Below are 20,596 nucleotides of genomic sequence, written 5' to 3' on the forward strand. Positions count from 1 at the left end.
AATAGTCACGTTTTGACGCGCTCTGTGAACTGGTGTCAAAGGGAGACGGCGAAAACAGACAGCGGACCTAGGAGCGCCTTCGCCTCAGAGCGCATGCGCGCAGAGCCCGATCGCCCGGCTTGAAAACAGCTGGGCTCTAAGGTCCGTGTGCTGAGAGCAACGTGGGACTGCGAGGCGAGGGTACGTCGTGAGAAGCGGGACATGCGGATATTCACTGATCGAAATAAGAGAATGGAAGGAGGGATTAGTGACACGCAGGGAGGAAATCAGGCACGCAGAGCCGTATCTACAGACTGATGCTGCGAGGGCACTGTACAAGTACTCGCACGATCGCGATTGATGCTGGATTTTTTGATGTCAAACTTATAATACACCGGTGGCTCACTTAGTTTATGGATTTGTACTTGCTTTTCTTTGTCAGATTATCCCCGCCGAACTGGTTTCCTGTTGGAAAGGTAAGGGTGAAATCATACATTTTTGGAGAAGTTTATAGAATTTAATTTAAAGTTTTGTTCATTCAGTGATCACGACAGGAATATCGTTGTATTCTTACTATTATTCTGTACACGGTCTTTGCATAGCCTTAAAATTATTTCCCTGGTGCCTTACCATTTTCAGATACGACGTAAGTCGCTGCTTGTGAAATGCAGCGCATAGCCAGCATAGGAGAGGTCCCGACAGTGCCACAGTAGAGTACATGCTAACAAGTGCACGTATAATAATTACTGTTAGTTTATGAAAATCATGCACACGATAATGCTATGGCCTGTTGCCATGCACAGCCCATTCCTGTTATTGTCAGAGGGGACACTTTGCAGACCATACATACGCATATCAGGTGGAAATAATTTAAAGGTAAAACTGCTATCTCTGTGTAAATAAACTGGCCGATCCGACAACGATTCTATATACTGAAGATTACCAACGCTGAAATCGTACATCTGTTTATGTTGCGCATTAAAATTATGTAGTTGAAAGAGACACAAAGCAAGTAAAGATATAAACTACTTCTAGTCCGCTTCATGCCTTTAATAATTCAAACGTAATTTATAAGCGATTTCCTTTTTTATTTACGGATGACTTTTTGTGTGGCCATATTCTGAACAGACTGGGATGGCAGTAAAAAAATACTGTATAGAAACGTATTGGGTCCGATTTCTCTTGAGCTTTTGATGTTTATCTGCAAAAGGGGGAAATGGCTTCGCTACATCTGAAAGACAGTATTGGCGATTATATCTTGTGTTAATGTAAATGACCCCTACAGCTGCCACGGTCCTAGTGGATGGGGGCGATTAAGGCTACAGGTAGAACAATTAAGATGAGACCCCCACACCCCCGCATCCAAAAAAAAAAAAGTAATTCGAAATTAGAAAGCAAGATCAGTTTCTTCCGTTACAAACAGTGATCAGACAGTAATGTATTCTCTCAGAAATGTAGTGTTAGGAGGATTAGGCATGCAGAAGCATGCCGAAAAGCAGCCCTTTAAACGACCGAGCGCTCCCGAGGCGTTATAAACCCAGCGCTGATCAGCAACTTCTACGTTCAACGGAATCACTTTAGCATTGCTGATTCCCTTATTTTTTATGCCTCTGGAAAATGTCGAGTGCCGCGGTATTTCTAGCAGACTGTAAAAAGTAAATACGCCAAAGTGGCTGGACAAAATTTGACATAAAACCGGTGGAGGACTATATGAGATACGTAATCCTGGAAAAGACACCCATTTCCTCGTTTTAAGGAAAGCTTTTTTTTTATTTATTTCTGCAAATACTGCATTTTTAATCCCAAATTAGTGCTTAAATGTTCTTCTTGAATGTTAGGATAATATTTATTTTAACTTGCAGAGACTTCTTGGATGCTTTTTCGTTAAATTTACTTAGGGTAAACAGTCTTGGTGTTTTTAATCTGTTCTTACACACCAAAATGAAAACACCACTCTTTCTGAATGCTGATTATTGATCCCTGTCATTGGTTTGCTCAGAGTAGGTAGTGGGGTACAGAGTTCAGTCTGGTTCTTTGCAGCCCCGTTCAGGACTAGAGTAGGTTTGGGCGTTTCTCCTGGACCCAGTAATGTCCCCACCTGAACTGGGCCCTCTCGAGGGGGACATCTCTCTTAGATTGCATAGCTCTGCTCACACATGTCCTGTATATTATTACTGGTAGCAGGATGACACACATTTTCTCCCTGTTGTTTCGCCGTAACCCCGGGGTCCGAGGTGCCTAGATTCCTAAATTGGTCTTGGCCTCACTCAGTAAAATGCAGTTTCATAATCCCGAATATTATATTGGTCCTGTAACCCCCGCAGAGATAGTCAGCTTGTCTGTACGTGGACAAACATGTCCGTGACAAAACATTTCGATTGGAGAAAAGAAATCTATGTAGGCTACGTTTTAAATACCACGTACGCGGTAAAAATTGCATTTGGGTATCCGTCAGAATTCACCAAGGCGTTGACCCCTGATCCGCAGCGATTTTTCTCACGTCAAATCGAGTTGCATATTAGTAGCTCTGGAGCCACATGGCTGCAGAAGTAGGCCTACTATGGTAAATAGGTGAACTCGCCCGTCCAGAACAAGGAGCATTCATGCTCATTTGTGACTAATGCACTCGATGCTAACACTCGTTAGAGCGTCTTACGTCGTTTCTCCTTTGCGCTAAGGAGCGCTAAGCGTTCAGAGACAACAATATGTCACCATGCCACTCACCAGGACTGGCTGAGATCCTGCTCTCAGTCACGGATCTGGGAACATAAGGCGTTAAGGTGGCTTTACTGTGGGACGCGTTCCGGCCGGAAGTCAAGCCGGGGTGACGGGATGACGGGATGGGCGCATCTACAAAGACGGAGACGTAAATTTGAAACGGCCTTCATGCATGTCAGCAGAGTGGCTAAAATGCTCATCAGTATAAGTGATGAAAGCAAGATGGTAGTACTTCAATTTCTGCAGTATCATGGTGGGAAAAATAATTAAAAATGCATTTAATTTAATTTAAAATCCTTAGAATAAGCGGATGAATTTAAATAGGAAAATTAAGGATGGAAAAAAAATTCTGTGCTTGGTCAGGAGTCTGACAGTGGCGTTGGTGGAAAACAAGTTTTCAAACAGTCAGAAAGCGCACTGTTGAGGAAACGTTCTAGAAGGCGTTTCTGTACTTTCCGGCCGCATTGATGCATTTGCGAGACCGCTGGCCCTGTGGAAGGTTCTGTAGCTCGAGGTTCTGCCAGAGACCGGTCACACGGCGAACGTGGGAAGTAATTTGGTTTGATTTCGCAGTGATCAGAACACGCCAGCAGGTCCGAGAACCACTCCAGAGGTGTGACAGACCAGACATGCAATCGTTTAAGCCTCATGCTGGGCATGTTGTGTGCGACCTTCTCCCAACTCAAACTCTATGAGCAAAAAAAAAAGATAAGATACAAAAAAGTACTGGGGTTTTAGCTACTCGGGCAAACCCCCCCCGATACATTTAAATGAAGTGATGAGATTTGGGGGTAGAGGGAGAGAGAGAGAGAGAGAGAAAAGGGAGGGGTTTATGAAATTCGCAGATGTGGGGTTTGTGTGTGCCAGATCTAGAGAATAATAATGTGCTTGTCCTGTAGGTGGTGCTCACAGCCTCCTGCCCTCTTGATTTGCCCCAGAAGGCCACCGTGGCTTTCTGTGATGCCCCGCTTGCCCCACTCGCCACACTGGCTCCCCCTGCCTGCTTCCATTTTATTTTAGTGGTCAATAAAAGAGTGTGCAGGGGTTGGTGCTTTTGATCGTTTCGGCGGGCGTTTATCGACCGGTTTTTAGTTCTAGTGGCTTGTTTATAGCCACACCGTAAATCCGTGAATGTAAATGTGCCTGGAGAAATACAAAGTATAAATAACTAAAGACAGTCCATTTCCTAACAAAATTTTAATGCACCACTTAAAATATGTCCCTGCGCTCCTCCTCCGTGAGAGGCCAGGCGAGTGCGGACACACTGCCAGGTTGAGTGGGCCCGTCGAAACGGCCTGCAGAAGGGGCTGATGGGTAATCTGGTTCCGACAATCGCCGTGCATTGGATTGAGCGACGCAAACATGGAGCCTTAGTCTTAGTGTGGGGTCTTATTTATCCGTTTAGCCTGTTGCAAATTGCAAGTTGCAAAACCCACAGTGTTGTATCTGCTAAGAGGGGCTTCTTTCAGCTGGGTATTTGGAACGGCGTAAAGATTTTACGCTGAAAGCTGGCAGATAAGCAGGGAAAAGCCACACAAGAAGCTCGGTTCTGTCTCCACGTTGTTCTCGCTTTGGAAACAGAGTCTAGTTTGACATAAAGGAAAGGAACTGGGATGTATTCTCATGTAAATATCGGCTGCTCTTTTGAGCACCACGGAGCTGGAAACTGAACAGGTCGGAGCGAAGTTGCTGTCTGAGTTCTTTAGCGCAGGAAGAACCTCCAGCAACGACACAAAGCTGCCTTTTGGCCTTTAGCAAAATCCGATTAACATCAGCCCATGATAAATTTAGCTACAATAGGTTGGTAGCGAAGTGTTTTGAATTTGAAGAGCCTGTTTTTTTCTTTCGAGCTAAAGATGCTCAAAATTCTATCCATTGGACTGTTTTGTTTCACTTGCAGCTTATTAATATTGATTTACTTTTACCTGCCATGCGAATCGCTAAAGGTAACGCTCAGCTCAAAATGTCTGTTTACCTCCCTAAAAAGGATTCTGAAGACATTGAAGAGGAACGTAAAGTAGGAAAACGGCATATTTGTAGCTCTTTGTTTCAGTTCTAACAGTGCAGCTGAAGCTGGAAGCTCTCGTTCTGAATGCCGACTAATTTTAAGAGGCCTAATTCGGAAGGGAGGTGGAATACAAACACCCCCCCCCCCCCGTTTCAGCACCTGGCTGGTAGGAGCTTTCTTTGGTCTAGGTTCTGCCCCTCCTGTTTAAATGCTGGCGCTGAATCACCTCAGATGTTACAGTAGACAGATTGGGAGCGCGGCAGGTTAGCGCAGTGCCCCGAACCCTGGCCCACGTGCCTTACGCCGCTCCGGGCTGCAGCACCAGCTGCACCTGCAGTGCCATGCCATGGCGGAGGAGGCAGAGGTGGGTAGGGGCACCTTGGATCGGTTGGGCCGTAACAGTCTCAGAAGCATTGGAGACTGTAGCAGCGAAACATAGGAAGCATCATTACAGAATGGTGTCTGATGAGGTCATTGTGCCAAGTCTGTTTGCTCCTGCCATTTCTGCAATATCAACATTCCAGTTGGTGTCGGGTGATTTGGACCTTGAACCTCGTAGGGTTAAGAACATTAGCCAGTTAAAACATCAATCCTTTAAAACTGGATTTCTGGCCGAATGAATGAAGTCCCCATTACTGGAGGATCGTTTTCCTGTAAGATCCAGTTTCCCAAGGCGGTCGAGGCGACAGTGAGAGCTGGAAGAGCCACTCCAGTGGGCTCATAGAAAAAAGGATGAGAAAGTGGATTGTTGGTTGTGTGGTGAAAGAGAATGAGTACGGGGGGGGGGGGGGGGGGGGGGGGGAGTGAAGACAGAAAATATCAGCGTGCTGCCTGGCATGGCCGGGGAATCGCAAGGCAGGATGAGGCAGAGGAAGAAGGATCGGACAGAGAGAGGGGGCTCAAGCGTAATCCCACATTTGCATTAGCAAACAAGTCTCGCCTAACCTTCTCAGGAAGAGATTTACGGAGTGTGCCCACAGAGCGCGGGGGGGGGGGTGAGGGTGGGGGTGGGGGGGGGGCAGAGAGGGTAGTACTCGATCAACGTAATGGAGCAGGGGGGTTAAACCCGCCTGCCAAATAGAGACCACCAGTGCTGTACATGGGGGGGGCGTTATTGGACAAGCGGACCCCAATCAGACAGACGTACGAGTTTGACTTCTCCTTTGTTAAAAAAAAAAAAAAAGTTGGGAGTCATGGATTTGATGCCACGCAGTACCCAGCATGCACCTGGAGCATGCCATGGCTATGTAATATAGTCTGTTCATGGACACTGTTGGCCAGAGGAGAGATTTAATCACTGGAACGACTATGGGATCAACACCCCCCCCCCCCCAAGAGCTTTGACAGAATTCTAACCCTGGCACCCACCCAAATAGCCACCCCAGGATAACATCCTAGTACTGTCACTGGGTTTCATGGTGTTTGTATGAACACAGAATGGGTTAAGTGTGTTTCCTCCATGGTCCTGCCCCTCTCTGGACTGAAGCCCAGAACCTACCAGGCCCTTAACTTTAAAGCCACCTGCCATCCCAGGCGACGCCGAATGATGACAGAACCCACCACAGGGGCTATTCAAGTAACATGGCGGGATCCCTGAACACGGGCTAAGTGTCGCAGTGCATGCTGGGGGATTCTGCGTGGGCCGGTATCCGCAAGGTTCCGAAAATCCTCACCTAACAAATGACAACAGTTTCGGGCCAACAAGCTAAGGGGGCAGATCACCCTGCCTGAGTTTTATTTGCAGCTGTGTTGCCCCAAAATGGGTAAGGACTCTATGTCCGTGATTCATAGGTCGCTAGTTTGAATCCCAGGGCCAGCAGAATAATGCTGCCTTTGGGGTTTCTGAGCAAAGCCCTTAATTCCTGGTTACTCAATGAGTGCAGGATAAATGGCAAACGAAGCATTATTTCCTTTGAAGCATTTACCCTTTAATATACCCTAGTGTTCCTGATAAAATTTGCCATTTTAAGGTCTGTCAGCCGTTGGTGTATGACGATGATCCCCCCCTTCGAACTTACGGACTGAGGGCATTCAGGAGGACAATAATGACCATTAACCACACCCCCACCACAGCTCTGCCTCCCACAGGTTAATCTGTGCATTTATTACTAAAAACAGGCAAAGGAAAGGGAATTTGTTTAACCCTTCGAGAGTTTCCCCTCAGATACAAATTTCGACAGCTGTCAATAAGAGTGTTAACCGCCTCGTTACAGCTTCTCGACAAGACGCAGTATTTTTCAAATGACTTTTTTCCTTGTCCTCAGCGCAGGTGTTCAGCAAAGGCAGCATAATCGAGAATGAGCAGAACACAAGATCCCTGATTGTCAGCCTGCATAGCAATGGCACTGAGATGCTATCGGGGGGTGGGGGGGGGGGGTGCTACTGTCATCAACGGCTATTCGCCCGTCAGTCACGGCGTTCCTGTGGATTTTAGCGCATCGTCAAGGTAGCAAAAAGTACAACAAGGACCGTCTGCCATGCTTCAGAAGCGACTTTATAGGACAGAATCTGTCGGTCTACTGCCAGCTTGTAGCCTGTCGGACCACCTGGGTGTCTGCTGTCGTTTTGTGTGTGTGTGTGTGTGTGTGTGTGTGTGTGTGTGTGTGTGTGTGTGTGCATACAGAGCATGCTAATAGTGCATCTGGACGGCTCTGATTGGCTGAGACTCGCAGGGGCATGCTAGCAGCTAACAGGGCTAAAACATTACAGGTCTGAATGACATTCCCGGGCAGCCTCGCTTCCCCCTTTTTTCTCCTCTGGACTGTATAGGCCCGATGCCCCAAGGCATTGTGGGGGCCAAGGATGGCTGCCAAGGCAAGACCTGCAGGAAGGGGCTGGTGGAGGTGTGCGCAGGTAGGATTTGTACGTGCCGTTTGGTTAGCTGCGCAGTTTGCCGGGGTTTATATAGACAGGTGCGCGTCTGCCACAGTGCTAATTACCTGTCCGGTAGATGTGAGTTTCCCACCACAAGAGGGACGTCGCTGTGACCGGCTTCTGTGGCCAGATGTCTGAATGCTGAGACGCTTCGTGTCTGAAGACTTTGCGCAGGCTGGGCGTTTGATGGATTCACTCCGTTGCCCCCAAAGCTGCCATCCTCAGTTTGCCTCAAGTGAAAAATGTGCCCCTTCACCAGCTCCCCCTCCTTATTTACCTTCTCAGAACATTAATTAGGTCAGGGCAGTCTCCTCTGTCTCGCTCCCCTTATGGTCTGTGCAGGTGCTGACTGTCTGGGTCCTCAAGGATTTCTAGGTTGGAATCCTATTGACTTTCGCTTCTTTTCTTCTTTTGTGTGTGTGTGTGTGTGTGCGCGTGTGTGTGCGTGTGTGTGTGTGTGTGTGTACTGGCAAATCAGGGCCCAGGATGTTGCTGACAGATGCAGTCCCACGTGGCAGTAAGCACACTTACTATTTCCGACTGGGGCATCTCAAACCCATCATTATGCAGAAGAAAGATGAAGCTCATCAGTTCAGTGCAGCCCCCCCGCCCACCCATCACACATGAGATTACTGAACAAAAAACTAATCATTATCCAAACACGTCTGGGTCTTAGAAAATGACACGGAATCCTGTCTGCCACAACATTCAGGGTGTGACCTGTTTCCGGTGGCTGATTTACTGCCCCTTTGGCTTTCTAGGGGGGGTCACTGACGGCATGAACGAATGAATGAATGCCGGTGTCCGGTTATGCACAGGGGAGAAAGAGTCACGCTCAGCTGGGGGGGGGGGGGGTGCTGCATGGGGGTTTTTCCACGTCGTAAGCAGGATTCGGTGGAAGGAGAACTGGCTGGGCTGGGAGTTTTTATGCGCTTGGGAATTTCAGTGTGGGGCTCAGTGGGTCAAGACGCCATGCCTGTGATCGGAAGGTCGCTGGTTCAAATGCCAGAATCGGCAGAGTGATTTCAGCATTGGGCCCCTGAGCAAAAGCCGCTACCCTCCAAATACTCCAAGGCCTATCTGACCCTGCTCTCCCAACCTGAGACAACGCTGCAGGAAAAGCTGCGAGTCTGAATTATCATCTGCAGCCTCACTTAGGAGAAGCTGAGGTTACGCCTGCATACCAGCAGTCTCTGCCTCAGACAGAAGCTGACGCTCAGGCTTAATTTAATAATAATTTTTCTAAAAATAAATAAACGTTAAGGAAATTTTTATATCTGCACTAGATTTGATTTGTAATCGCTGGCTGCTGAACAGGAGCAGTAATTTAAGTAGCATATATTAGTGATTTAACACACACGCACGTCTCACTCACACGTGAACCTTACGCCGTTCATAGTTTTACAGGGCCATGTGTTAAAGTGTCGCTCCCACTTCCTGCTGGTCTCGTCCTCTAATGGAGCCCGAGCTCGCGGCTCGCCATGAAACCGGGCGAATTAAGAGGGATCAAGAAAGGTTTGTAATATGAGAATAAATTAGAGGTGGGATTATGGGAGCTTTAATTAAAACCCGGCTCTTTGGAGGGAGTGCGTGCCGAGGAAGCGATGGAACAAACAAGGACGCTGCCCCCGGCCGCCGTGATGGGGGAGGGGACCTGGGCTGGAGGACGTTCCTGCCCTAATAGAGACATACGACCGCGGCATACGGTGCCTGGCCCCCTCATATTTCTCACCTGTCCTGGCTCCCTTCCGTTTTATTGCCTTGAATAAAACAGCAGAGAAGGATGAGTCCGGCCTGAGACCTTATTGCGTTCTCTCTGCTCCTCAGGGCCGCGGCAGAACGATGTCGCTGTGGAGGTCACTGCCAGCCAGGGGGCAGTGTGGTGCTGCTTGTGTCAGCCTTGGTCCATCGCCATGCTGGTGAGTCTGATCTGACAGGCCCTGGGGAGCCCCCCCCCCCCCACCCTGCGGAATCTGGACCAGCCCTGTCTAACCGGAAGGAGGCAGCTTGGATGTAGCTTAAACGGTATAACGAAGACGAAGCTCCATTATGGTGTGGATCTAGACTCCGCCCTCCCCGGGCCTTCCTGTTTTAAGCGAAGCTGTCCCATCAGAGGGCGAGGGGGTGTCAAGCAGAGAGGGGGATGGCTAAGCCCTTCTACAGGCTGCAGCGCTTCCTGCGACGGACGCAGCTGTTCCTGCTCTTCTTGGGCGTGGCCTACATCATGGCAGGCAGCGTGCTCCTGCTACAGCGGAGCAGCCTGGTGGTCTCCCAGCGTGGGGGCGGCGCCCTGCCCCCCTTGCCCTCGCTGCCCTCACCGCCTCGGGCCCCGGAGGCGCCTGCCTCGAGGCCCTTCCCCAGAGCGCCCCCCGGAGAGGATAACATGCCCGACGGCAAGCCCGGCCCACGCTGGCTCGCATCACGGAACCTGGAGATCCGGCGCCTGCGGCGACGCTGGTTCCACAGCCTCATGAGCGAGCGGGACACCCCCAGGGGGGACCACAGCCCCATGCGGCGGAAGGTGCACCACAAAGGTCAGCGCAGAAGGACACTGTCCGCTCAACTCCCCGTTATTAACTTTCTGAGCTGAATAACCCCCCCCCACCATTGCTTTACAGGTCAGGAATTTACACCACAAGGCCACTGATTTAACGGAATGAGCAGCACTTACATTTCCGTTAAGGTGAAAGGGGTCCATTTTAATGATGCCCGGCTGACAGTATTTGAAATTGCAGATATATATGTATTTTTGTACAAGTGTTTTTGAAAATCATGCTCCCGTAAAATCGATTCCTGGGCAAAAACAGTTAGCGAGTATCACTCCGGTCCTTCAGCACATAACCGCTTAATCCTGCCGCGAAGTGTCTAACCGTGACGGATCGTGGGTTGTTTCCGTTTTACCAATGTGCAGGAACCTACATCGGCTGTTTCCTGGACGACGCCAAGGGACGGGCCTTGAAGGGGGCCGTTTTTTACGACTTCCGGAAAATGACCAGCACCATGTGCCAAGATACCTGCTCAGAGAGGTACAGGGACCCCCAGCTACCTTAGGAAAGCAGAAGCTCACCTGGGTGGGGGTTATCTCCATTCAGTACACGGCTTAAGAGCCTGTGTTTGGGAAGACAACGCAGCATGCTCACACTACCACCAGGTGCTGGCGCCTGCAGGGACAATGGGGGGGAAGGTTTAGAGGGGGGCCAGCCACCTCAGAAGCGAGTGCCAGAACCCCCTTAGAGAGGGCCCCACAGCCCTTCACCATGGCTGAGAGCCACCTGCTCAGGGGGCCCCTCCAGCATCTAGGGGGGAACAGCACAGGCAACAGAGGGAAAAGGCTGCCCGTCTCGCTAATTAACCACCAGTGTCTCTCCAACAGGGACTTTATTTACAGACGTGCCGCAGTCGCGACACTGCAATGTTGACGCTCAGGGCTGTTTGGTTTACACTCCTGAAAAATGACTCAACTCCCCCCAGATGTCTGGATACAGAGGACTGAGAAGAAAAAAACAAAACAAAACACGACAACAAGGCTGTATCAGCAGCGGACGGCAGATCTGTATTCTCCTGCCTTTGTTTGCCGACTCGGACGTGGAGAGGACCGCTGATTACCCTGTGTTATTATTCCATTTGGCCAGTTCTGCTAGCACCAGGCAGAAAAAGTGGCTTGAAATGATAGACTTTCACTCAGCGTTTAGGGAAGTGGACGCCTCAGACAAGTGGTGCCATTTGCACGGGGTACGGATGACCCCGAAACTAGGCTTGGGAGCTGTTATGGTAACACAATGCTATGATTGTTTGGGGATACTGTGGTATTTTGGATATACCGCAGTGAAATCTATGGGGTCCCCCCCCCCCCCCCCCTGCTTGGCAAATTTCATTGTGGATCCCCAAACTTATTGGCACGATTTAATAATACTGGAATAGCGTCACCTTTGAAAATGCCATAAAAATACCGTGTCCCACAGTGTAATGTCTGGACACAAAGGTGAAAGGCCCAAGCCTACCCGAAGCGGTCTTCTGCTAAAGACTATTTGTAATCAAAATTACAATTTGTAGTCAAACCTGGGAGTTAAAACTGCCTGTATATGGACTAAATTTCATGAGGCGACTTAACTGTTCAGAGCAGGATGCAACAGTTTCTGGCTGACAAACAGTACAAGCAGAAGCATGTCTTCTGTCTCTTTAGGAGAAGAGGCCTTATGGACGGTAGGATGAAGGCCGCATGAAAGATGCCGGCAGCTTCTGACGGAGGCAGGAACACGTCCTCTGCCTCTCACACTTGGTCTAAGCTCTGTTCAGGGCTCCTGACAGACAGCACCTAGGCTCCACGATTAATGTAAATAATTAACAAGAGGAAGTAGTCTCGGGGAGGCGTTGCCATGGCAGCGGTAACGATGCCACTCGTTCTTTTTTTTTTTCGATCACACTGGAGCAGGGGGCTAATTTGTGTGTTGTGGCATCCTGGTAAAAGATCTCGTAGCCTTTTGTCATGCGCCAAAATGTAGGTTTCAACCAGCAAGGAAAGGCATCCTGGGTAATGTCGGGGATGGCTAAAGTTCTAAGCACGACGATGAATGCGGTATGAAACCTCTTTCAGTCGAGGGCGAGACGCACTTATTTTGATGTAGAGACAAGCAGCCTGCAGAGAAAAGGCTAATTGGAAAGGGGGAGGGGGGGCACACCGACTCCAGGAGCTGGGCTGGCAGCCCGGAGAGGCCCTGGGCACCGGCCACGGCGGAGAGGTGGGTCAGCCAAGCGTGGCTATGTGGTGACGAAGTGAGACGTGTACGTCCCTGCCTGACGATGGAGAGCTAGCCGGGCACTAACCTTTGGGGCCCTGTGTTGCCATGGAGATGGGAGGAGGTCACCCCCCCAGCTTTGGACGGATGTTACACCTGGGCCTTGGCTGCCATACAAAACGTCAGCCAAGGGTGGCTGGCATATGCTCTCCGCCCTGATGCCAAGTCCTGGCACGTTACCCCGCACGGATGCTTTTTAAACGCGGCCACCCGCAGTGCATTATGGGAAGGGCACATATAGAGAGTACCATCCAGCATCGTCAGCACTGGCCTGGTGGTGCACAGCGGTCTTCATGCCATCCGGCTGGTCACCCCCTCTCTCTTGTGCCGCAGTGGGTACCAGTTCGCTGGCCTGGAGTACGGGTCCGAATGTTACTGTGGCAACCGCGTTGGCAGCTCCCGGGTACGAGAAGAAGACTGCAACCTGGACTGTAAAGGGGAGCGGGGCTCTCCCTGTGGAGGGGTGGGCCGCCTCTCCGTCTACAAGGTGGAGGAGATGCTTCCTGGACAGCGGAAATGTGAGTGGCTTATCGGCCATGTATAGTCCAGCCCCTCGGACATCCTGCATACAGAGATCCTCAACATATGTGCATAATTTAACTGCATTTTTAATTAAACCTCTAAATTCCTACTCCATTTTATGTTTCATTAGCACACATTTTGGACGGAATTTTTCTTGACGAACTTCCAAGAGCCACATCATTCAAAACGTTTTCATATTTATGCGAATTACAGTGAGGTCACCACAGAGGGGATGAATGAGCGCCCAGATGAAAGAGGGGGTTTGTCGAGGCGCTTTCCGTAGCCTGTAACGGGACGGAGTCAGAGGCACTGCTCAGTATATATGAGCAAATGAGTCCTTCAAACAAACATGAGCGGGATTTCTCTGTATCGCCTACTGTGCATCACCCCCCACCTTCCCAATAACGGTGGCCCATCCCCTCCCCCCCCCAGTCAGGAACGTGCGCTACAGAGGCTGCTTTGAGATGCCCGATGATCCCACTGCGGCCTTCCTATTCCACGCCACGCAGTGGAACCTGACACTGCAGTCCTGCATCGAGGCATGCACTGACAAGGTGAGACCCCCCCCCCTCCCAAAAATGACAGCCGTGCCCCATCACGCCGCTGCTCACCCCGGGATTGGCTACCATCCCACGCTGCGTACTCCTGAAGCTTTGTTTGCTTTTGTTTTCCGGTGCTCCGAAACACCCGCGTAAATCTTAATGCAGCCCTAACCTGCATGAGTCCTCTCTGTAATCATTCCCACAATCGGGGGTCATTCCCCAACCCTTTGACCTTGGATACCTGGGACGTGGTGTAGCGCAAGGGCACGCCTCACCTCACTGTTTACGTAAGAAGAAAAAACTTTATAGAGGGGAAAAAAAACCTGAACAATATTGTGCACTTTAACTGTGGATTCAAGCCAGAGTTTTATTTTTGCCCATGAAACATGGGGGGTGGGGGGGGGGGGGGGAGATAGGGCAGGCAGTTCTAGAAATTTACCGGCATACTAATGGGAGCTAATGCATTAACATTCCAAAAGTTTAGAAAGCTGTAATGAAGGACTGGTAGAATCGCGAGAGAGGACTGGGGGACGAATTTGGTACGTCTGTGTTTTAGAAGCTCTAATGGCATTTTTAAAAAGGACCCTGGATTAGGCAAGGGACCACCTGTGAGGTCCACACAGGGTCAATACAGAGCATTTCATTTAAGAAACGAGCCAGACACCGCAGTGGGGCCAGCTCACGTCAGTAGCAATGAATAAATCACACTACGGCCCACAGATTATATATATATTATTTTCCTAGGCTGTGTTGTTTTTTTCTTTGTAAACCTTGCCAGCCTGCTGCCACACAGGGGAATTCTCAGAGTAACATTAGCACCTAGCAGTAGGTTAATAAATTTTAGATTAGATACTTGTTTCATATGCGCATGTGGGATCCTGAGGGTTACACTGAGAAGGGGTTTCATTTTCCTACAGTATGGCAGTTTTGAAATGAAACGATTTGACCCACCTGGTAGCTCGCGGAAGGTCGCGGTCTTCCCGTCGGCGCAGAAGCGTTTCGGGCCGATTTAATATTCTGGGCTGACCGTGGGTCTGAGCGGCACTCAGGAAGGCCCCCCTCAAGCTGGGCGGGGGGCAGTCACACCTCAATGACCATGAGAGGACCCGGCGAAGGTGGGAGCCTGTCCCCCAAAGCCACCGGGTGCTTTGCCACAGAACCAGTAACTAGAGCGTCCAGGTTTTCCCCCCGCGATGGGTCCCAGGCCGTCCGTAGCGCTCCCCTGTGGATTTAAAGCTCGTCCTTGGAGGTGACCACATGTGTGCCGTGTGACATCACCAGGAGCTGCCGCTGGCCGTGCTCCGGAAGCCTGACTGCTACTGCGGGTTCGCCTCGCTCAGCTTCAGCCTGCAGCGCCCTCTCCCCGACCAGCGCTGCGCCCTGGCCAACACCACCGTGCCCCCGGCCCCCCCAGACAGCCACTCTTTCCAGGTCTACCAGACCCCTGTGCAAGGTAGGCACGCCAGTGCTGCTTCCGGACCTACAGTGAACAGTTGTTTTTGTTGTGGCAGGGAATCGGGACTGTTCTGCAGCTAGGAAACCTGCCCTTAGCATGCGGATTCCTTTGCAGTCATTTGCACGAGAGGCTTGTGTTTATTGCAATACACCTTTGCCCTTGTGTTTCTTGCAAAACCGTAGTTTTTATTGTGTTCTTTAGTTTTGTGTATATTGTACACTAAAGGGTTTCTGTCCATTGTCTTGTAATATTGTCCTGTACTTCAGGTTTGTTACCGAACCACAAGCAATTTTGGAATGTTTGTCCATTCTGGCAATAAAGTGATCCGAGTTCTGAACGGGTGATTTTTTATTTTTTTTTATGTGATAGGTGGGGGGGGGGATTTAAAAATGGCCGCAGTGGCACCCCTTTGTACCCAAAGAGTTTGGACAAGCCAGACAAATGGCTGAAATTCACACTGCACATGGGACATCTTGATCATTCTGCTGCCCAGAGGCTCGCAGATGGCCGAGCTGAACTAGTCAGCATAGATCGGGAGATGTTTAGCGTCTACAGGGTGCTTATAACATTTCGGCAATCACAGATTCCAGGTGCACCGAACGGGAGTTTCTGCCTGATAAGCCCAGCAGATTGGTGGCACTGTCCAGTTTCCCGGGGGCTGGAAACACATGGGTTCGACACCTCATTGAGCTGGCCACTGGATTCTACACTGGCAGCTACTACTTTGACGGGACCTTGTACAACAAAGGTAACTGGCCAATGACACCCATGAATCAACAATTCCAGACACCACAGACACAAGATGCACTTTCTATGAACAGAGCCACCCAACAAGCTGCAGTTACCGGCTCGCTGCTTATAAGTCCTGGACAAATGTCCTTCAACCAGTCCACCATGAAATACATGACATGGAACCCCCTCCCACCAGGGCCCCCTCCTGGACCCCCCAGACCCTGAGATGACGGGCATGTGTAGTTTTAGTTGGTTTGGTCAAAAGTTGGAAAAAAGAAAAAAAAACACTCACCTCTTTATGCTCCATCTTGGCCTTGTCCTAATTCTAATTTCCAGGAGATACCAAAAGATGGGGGGTGAGTTTATTTGGGTCACTGCAGTGTTAGTCTCCACAAATTTTATGTTAGTCAAATCAGTTTGCTGCAAACAGAGTGATAGTTGCGCTGTAATACATCCATCCATTTTCCAAACCGCTTATCCTACTGGGTCGCAGGGGGTCCGGAGCCTATCCCGGAAGCAATGGGCACGAGGCAGGGAACAATCCAGGATGGGGGGCCAGCCCATCGCAGGGCACACTCACACACCATTCACTCACACATGCACTCCTATGGGCAATTTAGCAACTCCAATTAACCTCAGCATGTTTTTGGACTGTGGGGGGAAACCAGAGTACCCAGAGGAAACCCCACGACTACATGGAGAGAACATGCAAACTCCGCACACGTGACCCAGGCGGAGACTCGAACCCGGGTCCCAGAGGTGTGAGGCAACATTGCTAACCACTGCACCACCATGCCGCCCCTGCGCTGTAATATAATAACTTATTACATTATTATCACATTCAAGCCATTTAAAAATTTTTTTTTATTAAAGCTGTGTTCATGCTTTTCCCCTAGGGTTCAGCACACTAAGTGCATGAATTCCCTTGCTCTACAAAAAAGGCCCACCTTTATTAAATAAGGTGACTAGCTATGAGTCAGATATGTCTTTTTTGTCGGGGGGGGGGGGGGGGAAGAAAAGGAATTAAATAAGTCCCTCTGAAGATGTAACATTCTGCACGCTGAGCTGCAGATGCCGGAGCATGTAATCGGCTTCCGATTTTAGCGTTGCAGCTTTTTAATTGCGCCGCGTCCGCTTCTCCGGAATCGCGTAAGCGGCCGGCAGAACGCGAGAGACGCTTTGATTGCATCCCGGGCCCCTGTTCTGCCTTGATCTAAAAAACACGCCCGATGACGTGGCCTGTGAAATGAAAGCCCTCCATTGGCGTCCTCATTCAGATCGAAATGACTTTTTCTAAACAGAAGGGTGCAGGGGAGGATCTGGATTCCAGTTGAATGGAAACGTCATTTGGTAATTACTCCCCTTTGTTACTGTGGTAGAGACTGTCAAAACAGATTCGGTGGTAAAACTCTACATCCTGCAATTTTTTTTTTTATAACTTGAAACTTCTCTGTACTTTAACCATTACCTTATTTAGCTGAAGCCAAGCAAAGCTGGACTGAAGATGATACCCACGTAGTGTTGAAGGGTCATTTTGGGGGCCGTGCCAGTTGATTATCTGTCTCCCCCCCCCCCCCTTCCATCTCTGCTATAGGCTTCAAGGGTGAGAAGGACTACTGGAAGAGCGGGAGAACCATCTGCGTGAAGACCCACGAGAGCGGAAGGCGTGAGATCGAGATGTATGATGCGGCCATCCTGCTAATTCGGAACCCGTACCACTCACTGATGGCCGAGTTCAACCGCAAGTGTGCCGGCCACCTGGGCCACGCCTCTGAGCAGCACTGGAAGAGCAAAGGTACAAATTCTGCAACATGGGCACCATGTAGTTCACACAAAGTCATGAAATGGTCACAGCCTGGTCATTATGTCCTGAGAGTCATTACACGGTCCTGACGCGGCCTTTCCCCGACAGTGATCCGGTCCTGACGCGGCCTTTACCCGACAGTGATCCGGTCCTGACGCGGCCTTTCCCCGACAGTGATCCGGTCCTGACGCGGCCTTTCCCCGACAGTGATCCGGTCCTGACGCGGCCTTTACCCGACAGTGATCCGGTCCTGACGCGGCCTTTCCCCGACAGTGATCCGGTCCTGACGCGGCCTTTACCCGACAGTGATCCGGTCCTGACGCGGCCTTTACCCGACAGTGATCCGATTCTGACGCGGCCTTTCCCCGACAGTGATCCGGTCCTGACGCGGCCTTTACCCGACAGTGATCCGGTCCTGACGCGGCCTTTCCCCGACAGTGATCCGGTCCTGACGCGGCCTTTACCCGACAGTGATCCGGTTCTGACGCGGCCTTTCCCCGACAGTGATCCGGTCCTGACGCGGCCTTTACCCGACAGTGATCCGGTCCTGACGCGGCCTTTACCCGACAGTGATCCGGTTCTGACGCGGCCTTTACCCGACAGTGATCCGGTTCTGACGCGGCCTTTACCCGACATCGACTTGGCCTTTACCAGACAGTGATCCGGTCCTGATTTGGCCTTTACCCGACAGTGATCCGGTCCTGACGCGGCCTTTACCCGACAGTGATCCGGTCCTGACGCGGCCTTTACCCGACAGTGATCCGGTCCTGACGCGGCCTTTACCCGACAGTGATCCGGTCCTGACGCGGCCTTTACCCGACAGTGATCCGGTCCTGACGCGGCCTTTACCCAACATCGACTCGGCCTTTACCAGACAGTGATCCGGTCCTGATTTGGCCTTTACCCGACAGTGATCCGGTCCTGACGCGGCCTTTACCCAACATCGACTCGGCCTTTACCAGACAGTGATCCGGTCCTGATACAGCCTTTTTCTGACTATGATCATGTTCTTAATGGCATCTCTGCTCCCACCCCACAGAGTGGCCGGAGTTTGTGGACAGCTACGCCTCCTGGTGGGCATCCCACGTGCTGGACTGGCTCCGTTTCGGCCACCGGCTGCTTGTGGTCCACTACGAGGAGCTGCGTGCAACGCTGGTGCCACAACTACGCTCCATCGCCGCCTTTCTGAACACCAGCGCCTCGGAGGAGCGCCTGCTCTGTGCCGAGAGCAACCAGGATGGCCACTTCAAGCGGCCAGGCGGCCGGCGGGCCGACTTCAACCCCTTCACCCCCGAGATGAAGCAGCTCATTGACGGATACATAAGCGCCGTTGACCAGGCGCTCAGGGAGGGCAACCACACCAGACTCCCCCAGGAGTACATGCCCAGGTGATGGGAGGCATCCCATTTTTGTGACAGTCTCCAGAACCACATTCCTATGGGCTGAGGTCCCATGATGGACCCTGTTACTAAGGTGCACAAAACCAGCTGGCCAGGGGATCAGAACCCACAGCGCGCCGATTCCCACCATGGAATCACAAGCGAACCTCACCTTTCCTAGGTTGCCCCCATTTTTTTTTTTTAAATGACCTTCAGTTTTGTCTTTATTTGCACTTCTCTCCCCCTCACCTCGTCCTCCTTCCCTGCAACCGCCTCCCTCTCCCCCCCCAGGATGTGGGAGTGCGCCTCACAGCCCACGAGTGCAATCAAACGAAACGTCACAGAGACGACTTATGAAAGATTAAACCGGATATTCTCGGCCCGCCGTTCCCTGATTAAAACCCGCGGAGAGAATTCCGGATTGCTGGCCGGGATGGAATTTCATTTCCGCCACATTCTGCTTTTTTTTTTTTTTTTCTGCACGGCTGAGCCCGAGTGAAAAATCAGAACAGGGATGTAAAGATCGGACCGCTCCTAAACAGTCGTGGCAGCGCTGACAGCTGTGTCCCTCTCGTAAAAGTAATACAAAAAGAAAAGAAGATACATGCATTTTATATCTAATTTGTAGGTTCACAGGTTCTTGCTTTTCTGTTTAGGTTTGGAAATCACACCTGGCCTCACGTAGAGATGTAGCAGAGCATCCAAAGGTAAACGCTGCCTCACAGCTTCTGTTACGGGGCGGGGGGGGGGGGGGGGGGCCGGGGGGGGTCACTGACATGTGTAAGAATGGAATGCAAGGGGGGGGAGGTCAGGAAGGTTCAGAGTGTGGTGACAGACATACAAGACTTCCTTTACATGGCAGGGGGGCAGGTGCAGTGTGCTGGACTAGGTAACTTGGCACCCCACCCAATATAATAGAGAAGACAGTGAGAAAAGCACAGCAAAACACTGTCTCCCCCCAGCCCCCCCCCCCCCCCCCCAAAATCCTCAAGGAGAGAGGTGCTGCACCACTAATCCGCACTGAGCTGATTAACGCGTCACCGGGGGTCCCCGGTACACTGGGACCCACAAATAGCGTTCAGTTCAACAGCCGCTCTCCTCACGTCAGATGATCCTTGGCAGAGTTCGAACGAGGCCAGAACGAGGGAAGGGGGTGATGAAAAAAAAAACAAAAAGAAAAACAGAAGGCTTCTTTTTGATTGGTAATTAGGAAACACGCCACGGTTGCGGTAATGAGTCATAAGACGGGCCGGTTGCTGCAATCGCTTCTTTGTTTTCTTGTTTTGAATTTCGGCGGTTGAAGCCGTAGCAGACGGGGTCGGTGGGTTTTGCTTGAGGACGTGGAAACTTCGCACAAAATAAATAAATAACCAACAAACGGTCCCCCTGTGTCGCAAGGACTTATTCCGGAATCTAATTACCATTTCGTCAATGTAACGGTGTTGGGAAACATTACCCCCCGTCTCACCTTCCGATCAGTTTAATTCATATGTAAATGACGGACACGCTGTTGCCTCGCGCTGGACGACGGATGCATCCAAATTACTTTTGGGGGGGGGGGGGGGGGTGGTTGCGCAATAACTTTGGCCTCGTTCTCCGGTTTTGCAGTGTAATTATTTTCTTACGGCAATACGGAAGAGGCTGCAACAATAAAAGAAAAATAAATCAAAAGAAAATTGGGTCTAAATACAACTCGTTATTACATTTTCCTCTGTAATTTAGTCTGACAAAGTCTTCACACTTTACCATTAACCTTCAGATAGATCAATTTGAGGAAAAAAAGCAT

General features: G+C 50.6%; 1 protein-coding gene across 3 annotated transcripts; it reads left to right on the forward strand.

The window, feature by feature from the left end:
* The first annotated feature begins 97 nt into the window (after nucleotides 1–97).
* On the forward strand, nucleotides 98–19,551 carry LOC125725033 (WSC domain-containing protein 1). Of its 3 annotated transcripts, XM_049001579.1 has the most exons (10): nucleotides 98–180; nucleotides 422–455; nucleotides 9,407–10,113; nucleotides 10,491–10,605; nucleotides 12,709–12,893; nucleotides 13,330–13,451; nucleotides 14,721–14,892; nucleotides 15,479–15,643; nucleotides 17,222–17,422; nucleotides 18,471–19,551. In XM_049001579.1, exons 3-10 carry the CDS (start codon nucleotides 9,723–9,725, stop codon nucleotides 18,821–18,823), a joined length of 1,704 nt encoding a protein of 567 aa, XP_048857536.1. In that variant the 5' UTR covers nucleotides 98–180; nucleotides 422–455; nucleotides 9,407–9,722; the 3' UTR covers nucleotides 18,824–19,551. The 3 variants fall into 3 exon arrangements, with proteins under 3 accessions (XP_048857536.1, XP_048857535.1, XP_048857537.1); XM_049001578.1 differs by having other exon boundaries at nucleotides 114–455; XM_049001580.1 differs by lacking the exon at nucleotides 422–455 and having other exon boundaries at nucleotides 120–180.
* Nucleotides 19,552–20,596: the final 1,045 nt, after the last annotated feature.

Source organism: Brienomyrus brachyistius, unplaced genomic scaffold (assembly GCF_023856365.1).
Source record: "Brienomyrus brachyistius isolate T26 unplaced genomic scaffold, BBRACH_0.4 scaffold59, whole genome shotgun sequence".
Taxonomy (NCBI): domain Eukaryota; kingdom Metazoa; phylum Chordata; class Actinopteri; order Osteoglossiformes; family Mormyridae; genus Brienomyrus; species Brienomyrus brachyistius.

What these genes read in the sequence shown, in the direction of transcription:
- LOC125725033 (XM_049001579.1), top strand. Translation starts at nt 9,723, where the DNA reads ATGGCTAAGCCCTTCTACAGGCTGCAGCGCTTCCTGCGACGGACGCAG. An exon ending in GCTTCCTGGACAGCGGAAAT is followed by an intron (nt 12,894 to 13,329) that starts GTGAGTGGCTTA and finishes TCCCCCCCCCAG; the next exon opens with TCAGGAACGTGCGCTACAGA. An exon ending in GCAGCACTGGAAGAGCAAAG is followed by an intron (nt 17,423 to 18,470) that starts GTACAAATTCTG and finishes CCCACCCCACAG; the next exon opens with AGTGGCCGGAGTTTGTGGAC.